The sequence below is a fragment of the Stenella coeruleoalba genome, assembly GCF_951394435.1.
Source record: "Stenella coeruleoalba genome assembly, chromosome: 15".
Lineage (NCBI taxonomy): Eukaryota > Metazoa > Chordata > Mammalia > Artiodactyla > Delphinidae > Stenella > Stenella coeruleoalba.
In genome coordinates, this window is record NC_137161.1 from 52327513 (window position 1) to 52339343 (window position 11831).

At 48.7% G+C, this 11831-nt stretch overlaps 1 protein-coding gene across 3 annotated transcripts in view; it reads right to left on the reverse strand.

Annotated features, from left to right (window-relative positions):
* CREBBP (CREB binding lysine acetyltransferase) overlaps positions 1 to 3765 on the reverse strand; it is a 131804-nt gene extending 128039 nt beyond the window's left edge. For all 3 annotated transcript variants that reach the window (XM_079944329.1, XM_079944328.1, XM_079944327.1), the window contains exon 1: positions 3545 to 3765. In XM_079944329.1, coding sequence (XP_079800455.1) covers positions 3545 to 3629 — 85 coding nt within the window. In that variant the 5' untranslated portion in view covers positions 3630 to 3765. The remainder of the gene's footprint in view (positions 1 to 3544) is intronic.
* Positions 3766 to 11831: the final 8066 nt, after the last annotated feature.

Below are 11831 nucleotides of genomic sequence, written 5' to 3' on the forward strand. Positions count from 1 at the left end.
TGGAATTGGCAGGAACAGTATCTTCCCTTCCTGCCTCACAGGTTGCTGTGAGGACCAAACTGAGATGATGGGGAGAAAAGCACTCCGATATGTAAACCTAAAAGGTCATCATTTTGCCGTAAAAGGTATTTCGGTTGGTAACAGTATTTACATCAAGTTTCTTTAAATATAGTTTTCTCTTGCACTTAAAGGGATTCACAGTATAAAATGTAACCACAACTGCTTAGGGACATTTATACAGCACAGGATGAAACATACCTGTGTTCAACTTTCAAAAGGCAGTCCTACAAAACTTTTTTATAGTATATCTGTTGAACATAAATTTGGCTTCAATAAAGCTGACCAAAAAAGGTCTACTGCTTGCCTAGATATTTATTTGTTCCGCGCTGTTAAATCATGAATCCCTGCTGCTGAAAGACACTAATATGCTGGTTTAATTTGGATATATTAAATAAAAAAGTTTCCAAAACACACACTGGTAACACAAAATCCTACTTCTCATAAAGGGTGCCAAGTAAAGGAAGATGACATTTGTAAAAAAGCGTTTACACCTTCAATGTAAAACAAGAAAATGCTTCTTCAACAACATCTGATACCATCAAATTCTGTGCCACTCCAGAAGAAAGGTTGGGGTTGGGTGAAAAGTACTGCTTTTCCTTCTTCCTCTTGTTACCTTCCTTTGGGGTACATTCCCTATTTCTGCATCAGCTCTGCATGCTCTCCTCAGAAACCTTCCCTGACCTCCCCAGCCTGCACTGATCTCTCCCATCTGTCTCTGGTGGCAATGACATTTATCAGAGATGCCGCCTTACCTCACTCGAGTGCATGCACATACACACTCCCCCTGCAGGCAGCATCCTGGCTGGTAACTGCCTTACCTTACTGGAGTGTACACACATACAAGCGCCCTGCAGGCAGCATCCTGGCTGGTAAGCGCCCCAGCATCAGGTGTACTATTCTGCCCCTCCCGCACACCCGCCCCGGGACTCAGCTGACACTGATGGCTCCACAGGCCAGTCCCCAGAGAAATGCACTGCATCGTGACAGTCCAAGTCACTCTTGTTCCTCAGGCCACCAAGGCCGCCTCCTTCTCCTAACCCTTCAGCTCTTCCCATGCAGAGCTCCCCTCCCTCAAATTTTACCACATGAGCATGGAACATACCTTGCTCTGCCTGGCCCAATTTTATCCTAGAAGCCAAAAACACACCTCCCCGCACTAAAATGACGCTGTCTCTCTCAAGAATGTTATTCCCAGGTCTCTCCCCACTTTTCCACCTAACCAAAGGCTTTCACTCCTTTGACTAGTGTAATGTAATTGCTTTAGTTCTTTATTGGCTTTAATATACATCCTTAAGATCTCTGTTTTAGACTAGTAGTTATAGGAGACAAGGTTTTACCTTTTTTAATATGCTCAATGATGACCCCTTCTGTGGCCTACCACGCTAACAGACCCTCTCACAATAAAGTGATGGTGATGATGTGCAACCAAGGACCCAACATAAATATGATGGTGAACTTATTCTTTGGATTATTTAAACAGAACTGTTAAAAACTGACTTTTTTGTTCCACATTTATAAAAGAGCCCCAATGTCTTACAAGGATCAAAATTGGAAAAGGGGAAAAAAGTGGTCAAGAATAGAAAATCCTTTCTGATAAACTTTGTTGTGATTAGCAGCACATTAAGTAAATATGTGACCGTCCAATAACAGAACTACCCAAAAGCCAATCCTTTGGGCACCATCTTGGAAACAGCTGAAAGTATATAGTGGGACAAGCCTTTTTGTTACGTGTCATGTTACTAATTTGTCCTTCTTCATAAAACAAAATCTACAATAACCTCATTCAACAACAGAAAAGCTGCAAAGCCATTCAAAAGTTACCAGTTTCAAAGCACAAGCTTCAAGGCTGAACTTGTCTGGTACGATCTATGTTTCATATGATTAACGATTTTTCACTCAAACATGCCGAGATTAATGAAGCAAAGGAGATCTATTCTGCAGTAAAATCATAAGTTTTTTTCAGGCAGTAAAATCAGAGTATTTAAATCTTGGTTGTTCCCACATTTCTCACTTCAGATAAGCCAATTTTACAAAATTAACATCAAACTCAACTCCTTATCAGTTTTTAGAAAGAGTATTATTAGTGACTTATATAGCGTGAGACTTACTGATTCCTCCCCACTGTTTAACAAATTTATTTCAACCAGACAAGAATCTTATGACTGATTTGTTTTTAAAAAAAATTGTTTCCCTCACTTCTACTTTAACTAACAGTCTAGGAATTGTATTAAAACTGAAGCCACAAAATTCAAGTTTTGTTTCAACAGTAGAAATAGGTTTTTAGACCACTAGTATAAAAACACTAGCGGTCAGTCCCAGAAATATTTGCACAAGCTGAACAGCTGTGTCTACTGCAAATCTGAAGGCATTGCTGCAGCAATATAATTCAATTTGGACCCATTCATTATAAACTGATTTTCAGATGCTGCTACTCAAGACCGTAGTGGAGAAACGCAAGCTGCGCTGGGAATCAAATCATTCACAGCAGCGCACAAGTTTTTATTTTACTGCAAAGGAGAGTTCTGAAAGAGGAAATACAACTAGTTCATAATGCTACCGTGAACCAGCCCAGAAGAAGCTAGCATTATTAAATGAACAGAAAACTAAAATACTTCTCTTAAGTAACTGACATGATTACCTAAGGAAGTTTCCAAGGAAGCTGCTTAAAAGAATGATTTATTCAGTACCCTGATAAAAAATTTTTTGGGAAAAAATGTAATTCCTACATTCCTGAACATAATTTTTTAATATATATCTACACGGTAAAAACAACACAAGCGCCCTTGGAGACTGCAGCTCAGATGAATCTGCTATTTAACTTTCTTCCGAAGTCATACAAGTGAAATTAAACACTCCACAGCAACTTTCATGACATCTTGCTAACGAAGTTTGGGGTTGTGAAAAATGTAATGACTTAGGTGACCAGCAACAAGAGTTTTCAAAATAACTACTAAGCATTTTCCCAATGAGCACATTCCAAGTAACTTCTAAGTCGTAACTCACAGGCTGGCTGCTGCTCGGAGTGTCTTCTGGTCGCAGCCTTGTGAATGTGTTACCAATTCAGAAAACACTTCGGGTCCCCTTTCGGCTGCACTATTTTCTTTTCTCACCAGCAAACCTACCCTCCGCTGACATCCCTCCAGACAGCCACGCGTGTGTCGACACACGGCGGCAGAGGGAGGGGTACGGAATCACCATGCAGAATAGACACGCTCCACTTTACTTTTTCTCGCTGGAAGTACCACTCGGTCTCCACGCGAGGAGGGTTCACCAACTCCGGGCGATCCGAGCGCACCCGGGCATGTGTTGCCCTACTCGGGCCCCATAACAGTCTTCCGACAAACTTCCCCCTCTGCGGCGCGGGTCCCGGGGAAGGGGCTGCGCGGTCCTCCGCTGAGTTCGGGTCCCCCAGGGGCATTCACCTCCAGGTGGGGCTGACAGCGACCCCCCAGGGCCCCTACCCCCGGCCCGGCCCCCTCCTCACCTGTGCTGTCATTCGCCGAGAAGCCTGGCGAGCTGAGTTTGGCTCGTTTGGGGTTGGGCGGTCCGTCCAGCAAGTTTTCGGCCATTTTCACCTGCTCGCGAAAACAGCCCCGAGCGCGGGCCGCGGGGTCGGAGAGGGCTCCGGGGCGGGGGTCGGCGCCAGCCCCGACCGGCTGCGAGGGGAGAGGAGCGAGCCGCGAGCCGCGCGAGCCGCGAGCCGCGAGCGAGCGCCGAGAGAGAGGGAGGGCGCAGGGCCGGGTGGGGGAGGCGGCGGCCAAATCTCAGCCACAGCAACAGCGCCCCGCAGCGCTCACCGCCCGCCCCCGGCCGCCGCCGCCGCCGCCGCCGCCGCCGCCGCCGGCCGCGGCCCCCTCATCCCCTGCCCGCCTCCCGAGCGCGACACTCCGCGGCGGGGGCGCCCCGGCGGCCCGGCGGTGCCCCCGGGCCCGGCTGGCAGCGACGGCGCCCGGCCGGGCGGCTCAGGCAGTACCCGGGAACATGGTGCCGCCGCCGCGCCTCCGCCTCGCTCCCCCCCCGCGCCCCACTTAATTAATTCGCTCGCGGCCCGACGACCGGGGGGCTCCGGGCTCCGCTCCCCGCCCGCGGCCCGCCGCCGCCGCCGCCGTGAGGAAAAACAATGCGCGAAGCGGGGCCGCCGCCGCCGCCGCCGCCGCGGCCCCCCCACCCCCCGTTCCGTCGCCGCCGCCGCCGCCGCTGCCGCCGCCGCCGCCGCCGCCGCCGCCGCGGCTCCGGGAGGCCGAGCCGAGAGGCGAGCGGGGCCGCCGGACCGGGCGCCGAGGACCGGGCGGAGCGGGCCGGCCGGGCGGAGCGGGGTGCGCGGGCGGTTGTGGGGCCCGGGACCGGCGGGGCCGAGTAGATCGCGCTCGAAGCCCCGGTCGGGTCCGCGACAAGATGGCGGCTGTTGATTCCTCAATTAAAAAAAAAAGAAAGTTTTTTTTCTTCTCTTTCCAGAGCCTGAACGGGGAGGGGGAGGGGGCGGGGCACGCCGGTGCGTCACCCCCCCCGAGGCGTCACCACGCACGGCCCCCGCCCCGCCCCCTCCACCTGCGCCTGCCGCAGCGGAAAGAGCCGAGCACGCTCGGACGGAAAGGGCCGAAGATGCGGTCGCTGTGCGTCGTGCCGCCGGGCGGCGGGGCTGCTGGGCTGCCTGGCGGGGGCCGGGCCTGCGGGACGCCGAGCGCCGGGCATCGCCGCCACTTTTGTTCTGACGGTGACTGGGCGGCGAGGGCTCTGGCTACGACCTGGTCGCGAGCCGGGCCCCCAGGCGCGGAGTCGGCGCCGGCCGGGCCCGCCTGTCCCGCAGGGCGACTCTGCCAGGTCCCGGCTCCTCACGCCCCTGCCCCGCGACCCTCCTCCGCGACCAGGCCTGGCCACTTCCCCTCTCCGGATGCCATCGATGTGTCGTGGCCTCTGCAGGTTACATACTGCTCTCGGGTCCGCCTGCGAGCGGGTGCAGATGGGGAAACTGAGGCAGGAAGTGGCAGGGCCGGAATTCGAACTCCCCCACGTGAAGTGAGGGAGGGCGCAAGACTCCTGAGCCCCTGTTCCCCAGCCCGATGAGATGGGGTCACCTGCATCGGGAGTTGGTGAGCGCTGCCTCCCAGACGGACGCGCTCAGCCTGCGCCCGGCCCAGAAGGTCCCATTACATTAGGGCTTAGGGCCTCGACGACCGGGGCGCGCCCCCCACCCCCACCCCAGGACAAATACCTGGACCCCACAGGTGTTCCAGACAGGTGTGCGGTCCCAGGGAGACCAGCCCGCGTGGCCACTCCCCGCAGGACAGTTCCACAAAAATCTAAGGTGTTCACATATCTCAGCTCCTTATCTGCTTCTCACAACTTGCCAGCGCTTCATCCGAAGTCCTTATCCGAAAGGTATCACCAGCAACCTGTTTCCTAAGCTAGAATCCTGTGAAACAGCACCGACTTCTCCCTCTCTCCCACCCACCAAGCAACCTGCCTTCCCAGGTCCTTTACCTGGACAAACCGCTCTTCGTCCCCATCCCACTGCCCCAGAGGCGTCTCGCATCTCCCAAGTGGCTACGATGGCAGCTTCCCACTTCAGTGTCCCTTGCAAACTGTATTTCTCCCCACGCAGCATCAGAGTTAACTTCTTGGAAAAACAGAGAAAGAACTCTGCTTGAAACAAATAGCTCCTACACATAGAAAAAAAAAAAGCCCATATATATATATATATATATATATATGGTCTGGGGGAAAAAAGAACATATGTATAGTTGTTTTAAACAAATATATATATGCAAAAAAGTGATTGTCTTCAAGTGTCAAGACTGAGTGATCTTTCTACTTTCTTCTCTTTATATTGTTCAAAATCTTGACTGCCCCCCATCCCTCCCTTCCACTTTCTATTCTTCACTCCACCCTCACTCCCCGACACCCACGCAGCCACTAGGAAGTTCTTACCATTCTGACCTTTTTATATTTTTGCAAATGCTGTTCCCTGCGCTGAGAATACATATACCTGGCAAACTCTAATCCCAAGACCCAGTTCAAACATCACCTACTCCAGGAAGCCCCCCCAGCTCAGTTTTGGGCTCCCACAGCACTTGTGGGCATACTTCTGTGAAGGCATACCACACACTTTCATTTTTCATCCTTCATGTCTTTATTTATCCATCAAATATCCCCTGAGAATCTCCTGAGGGCACTGCCACTGTGCTAATCTCTTGGGCAAAGAATAAAGAAAGAAATCTCTATATATTTGACGAGGCCAAAGAGCAAGGCCTGGAAATCAGAAACAGAAACATTCAGGAAGGCAATTTGCACAAGAAGGCAGAAGGTGTTTAGAGTCACAGAGTAACACAAGGCCAGTGGCATCCTATATCTGAATGTGCCTTGTGTGTCCCTCTCACCCCAAGTCTGTGGGCCCCTTGAGGGCAAGAGCCAGGTCTTAGTCATAGTACAGTGCCCTGCAAGAGGTAGGTTTGTAAAATTTGATGAATGAATGAACACTGTCAGGTTCCCCTGAGTCCTAGAGGCCTCCAGGACACCGAGAAGGATGGGCTCCAGCCTGAGGCAGCTCCAGGCCACTCACCCACAGAGGGGACAACGTGTCAGGTCACTGAGAGGCCACAGCCAGGACCTGCTTGGATCAGTAGGGACACCATCTGGCCTTCAGAGTCCCTGGGTAAATGGTTTACACAACAGTGGGCCCATGAGCTCATACCACCCCCTCACCCCCAGAGGGGGAAATTGAGGGCACCCGTCCCTGTAACCCAGAGGTAAGTGACCTGGATGTGTCAGGGCTGGGGCTGAAACAGAGGTCTTCAAACCTTCAAACCCCATGTTCTTCCTGCCTCACCACGCTCAACCCTGAAACATACCTGCTCTACAGACCTTTTTCTATCTCATTTGTATCCTTTTATTACATTCCTCTGGTATTTCTTGATATCTGCTTTTTCTTTCCTTTCTATGTCTTCTCTCCTTAGTCTGACTCCCGTCAAAGAACACCGCACTCAGACATCGACAGCAGAATAGCAAGGAAGGAAGTATGGTTCCTGTCTGCCCACCCTTAGCTTGGGATCAAGGTCGACACAGACAAAAGGGACCCAGCACTATTGAGTGCCTTCTGTATGCCAGGCCACTCTGCCACATGCTCCACTTGGATCAGGACTTCCCACAATCCTGGAAGGAAATATCATTGTCCACATTTTATTAAGGAGGAAATAAGGCCCCAAGGAGGGCCAGTCACTCAGCCACTAAGGGGCTCTGCTAGGTTGCAAACATAAGGTTGCCTCCTGTTCTCTCCATTCTCAGAGGCCGTGTCACCAAGGAATCCCCATTTACAGAATGCTTCGGGCCCGGGAGAGGAGGATTAGGTAGAAATAAATCAGGAGAGATTTCCTGAGAAAAGTCCATTTGAATCCATCAACTGCTGAATGGATAAATACAATGTGTTATAGCCACACAATGGAATATTATTCAGCCAGACAAGGAATAAAGCACTGACACAGCTACAACATGGATGAACCTTGAAAATACGATGTTTAGTGAAAGAAGACAGTCACTAAAGACCATATATTGTATGATTCCACTTATATGAAATGTCCAGAATAGGCAAATCCATGGAGACAGAAAGTAGATTAGTGGTTTCAGGGGGCTGGGGAGAGGGGGAGACAGTGGATGGTCGCCAAAGGTTATGAGGTTTCTGTTTGGGGAGATGAAAATGTTCCAAAATTAATGGTGATGAAGATTCACAACTCTGAGCTGAAAACCATTGAAATCTACACTTTGGGTGAATTGTATGGTACAGGAACTCTCTGTCAATCAAACTGGTTCTTAACATGTCGGTTTGGGAAGAAGTAAGAGAGACAAGGAAAGACAGAGGGAGGCTGGTGCTCCCAGCAGAAGGACACAAGTCAGGACCAGTTGGGAGAGCGAAAAAGGGATCTGCGTGGTGGCACCAAGTGAAAGCTTCTGGGGGGAGGGGCAGGGCGGGGTTGGATTTGATGTGATTGGGATTTCCCAGGTGGGGGCTGAGGGATGAACTCAGCAGAAAGAAAACAGAGACCCAGAGTCACAGACTGAACTGGAAAGAGAGGACGTTGATGGGGGAGAATTGAGGAATGTGCAGCTCAGGCTCCTGCCTCGGACCCCAGTGGACATTCATGCTCAGCGGGCCCCAAACAGAAGCCGCAACCTTGTCTCCACTCCAGCTCTGCCTCAGGTGCTCTGCTTCCTGGGAATGGCTCCCAACTCTCTTCTTGGGGACCTCAGGGTAACTTCCCACTGTCCCCTTTCCTGAACCTTTAATCTCCCCCCTACCCCCAAGGGCTTCTTTTTGTTTGTTTTGTTTTGTTTTTTAATTAATTAATTTATTTATTTATTTATTTTTGGCTGCATTGGGTCTTTGTTGCTGCACACATGCTTTCTCTAGTTGTGGCGAGCGGGGGCTACTCTTCCTTACGGTGCATGGGCTTCTCATTGCAGTGGCTTCTCTTGTTGCAGAGCACGGGCTCTAGGCACGTGGGCTTCAGTAGTTGTGGCAGTTGGGCTCAGTAGTTGTGGCACATGGGCTTAGTTGCACCGTGGCATGTGGGATCTTCCCCGGACCAGGGATCAAACCTGTGTCCCCTGCATTGTCAAGCAGATTTTTAACCACTGCGCCACCAGTGAAGTCCCCACCCCCACCCCGGGGCTGCTTCTCCTCAATAAACGGTCAACCCTGATCCTGCCCCGTCTCCTCCATTCCCAGTCAAGCTGCTTGACCCAGTTGTCTACACTGGCCCGACTCACTTCTCTTCTCCCAGGCACGATTTTTATTTTTATTCATGAAAAATTTCAAACCAGTTCCAGAAAGTAATGTAGAGACACTTGTGTCTATATTGTTAAGGTAGACAACGTTAACATTTTGCCATATCAGCTTCAGACCTTTATTTTACTTATTTATTTAAGGAATCACATGTCAGAGACAGAGCTAAAGCCCCCATTTCCTGCCCCTCTCCCCCAAAGTTACCACTTTCCTTGGTGTATATGGTTACCATGTAAGATGTTTATTTTTACTAAGTCAAACCAAGTGGAATTGCCAATACTTGACTGTTTTTGATCCCCACCCCCCAACAAATTAATATGGTTGACCTAAATATGACATGTGCATACAAGTTTTTCATCCTGCCAAATTGAAACTGTATTCATTAAACAATAACTCACTATTCCCTGCTCTTCCCAGCCCCTGGCAACCACTGTTCTACTCCAAGCTTCATCTGTGTTGTAGCGCATGTCAGAAATTCTTTCCTTTTTAAGGCTGAATAATAATCCATTGTATTTATATGCTGCAGTTTGTTTATCCCTTCATCCATTGATGGATGTCTAAGTTGCTTCCACCTTTTGGCTATTATGAATAATGTTGAGTGTACAAATGTCTCAAGACCCTGCTCTGTCTTACTCCTTACTCTGTTCAGGCTGCTAAAACAAAATACCATAGACTGGATGATTTATAAACAACAGAAATTTCTTTCTTACAGTTCTGCAGGCTGGAAGTCCAAGATCAAGGTGCCAGCAGATTTGGTGTCTGGTGAGTGCATGCTTCCTGATTCATAGACGGCTGTCTTCTCTCTGTGTCCACACATAGTGGAAGGGATGAGGGAGCTCTCTGAGGTCTCTTTTATAGGGGGCACCCCTAACCTCCTGAGCTTTTTAAGGGTCAACTGAAAGGTTCCCCCACCTCTATTACAGTGTTTCAAATTTAGAGATATCTAGTAAGGAGAGTTCCACCACCCCCTCTTCCTTTTCAAAGCTGTCTTGACTATGCTTAGCCCTTTACTCTTCTAGATGAATTTTAAGGTAAGTTTTTCCAGGACCATAAAAAAAATTGGATTTTTTATTGAAACTGCACTGAATGTGTGGATTAATTTGAGGAGAATTGCCATTTAAAATATAGTGAGTCTTCCAGAGGAACATGTCATTCCAACACTATGGGATGTAATCTGCAAAATCCAAACTCTGGGAAGCTCTGCAGGACACGCAACTTGGACTTCTTTAACAAATAAATTTCAAAGAAAAAAACATAAAGTAGATGAAGGGAGATCCTGAATATAAGGGTACTTAAGAAACATAACAACCCTGATTCCAACAAGTTAAAATAATGAAACAACTGGAAATTGAAACACTGACTGGCATGAAATGATATTAAGAAATTAATGTTACATTTTTGTGTGTGATAATGATACTGTGATTATATATTTTTAAATAGTCCTTATATTTTAGAGGGATAGGCTGAAATATTTGTAGGTAGAATAATAGGATGCCTGGGAGGAGTAGATGGGAAAAGAGATGAAACAAGATTGGCCAGGAATTGACAGTTATGAAGGTTGAGTGATGGGCACTTGAGAATTCATTATATGATTCTGTATACTTTTGTGTATTTTGAAATTTTCAGAATAAAAAGTTTCTCAAATATTGAAATATTGAGTCTTTCCATCCACAGACATGCTTCATTTATTTAAACTTTCTTCTGTCATTTTTTTTTTTTTTTTGCGGTACGCGGGCCTCTCACTGTTGTGGCCTCTCCCGTTACGGAGCACAGGCTCTGGACGCGCAGGCTCAGCGGCCATGGTTCACGGGCCTAGCCGCTCTGCAGCATATGGGATCTTCCCGGACCAGGGCACGAACCCGCATCCCCTGCATTGGCAGGCAGACTCTCAACCACTGTGCCACCAGGGAAGCCCTCTTCTGTCATTAAAAAAATATATTTATTTATTTATTTTTGGCTGTGTCGGGTCTTAGTTGCAGCATGCAGGATCTTTTGTTGAAGAGCGCAGGCTCTTGTTGCAGCACACAGGCTGCTCTCTAGTTGTGGCACATGGGCTCCAGAGCATGCAGGGTCAGTAGTTGCCCTGCGCGGGCTCTCTAGTTGTGGCACGTGGGCTCAGTAGTTGCAGCGCATGGGCTTAGTTGCCCCACGGCATGTGGGATCTTAGTTCCCCGACCAGGGATCAAACCCATGTCCCCTGCATTGGAAGGCAGATTCTTAACCACTGGACCACCAGGAAAGTCCTTAAATTTTCTTCTGTCTTGCAAAGTTTTATAACTTTTTCCATAAAGTCCTGCATATCTTTGGCTGATTCAACAAATTTGCCAATTACTTATTTACTAGTTCTAATCACACTAATAATTTTTCTCTAGCGTCTTTTGGATTTTCTATTTAGGCCATCAGATCACATGAAATGAAAACAATGAAATTTTGTTTCTCCTGTCCAATACTCATAACTTCCATTTATTTATCTTGTTATACACTGCCAGTTAGGTCTTTCAGAATAATGTTGAATTTAAACAGTGATAGATGCATCTATGTCTTGTTACCAACCTGAGTAAAAATAATGTTCTTGGTAGGTTTATTCATTCATTCCATAAGTACTCATTGACCAATTATTATGTGCCAGGCACTGTAGTTGGAATACAACAGCAAACAAATCAAAGGTCCTTGCCCTCACAGACCTTACATTCTAGTAGGCAGAGAGAGAAGATGAATATAATTAATGATTAAATTCTACAGCATATGTTAGAAGGTGATAAACACTATGCAGAAAATTAATAAGATAGGTTAAGGATGATCCAGAGTGTCAATGTGGGACAGGTGCAATTTAAAATAAGGTGATGGGGCTTCCCTGGTGGCGCAGTGGCTGAGTCCGCCTGCCAGTGCAGGGGACACGGGTTCGTGCCCCTGGTCCGGGAAGATCCCACATGCCGCGGAGCGGCTGGGCCTGTGAGCCTGCATATCTGGAGCCTGTGCTCTGCAACAGGAGAGT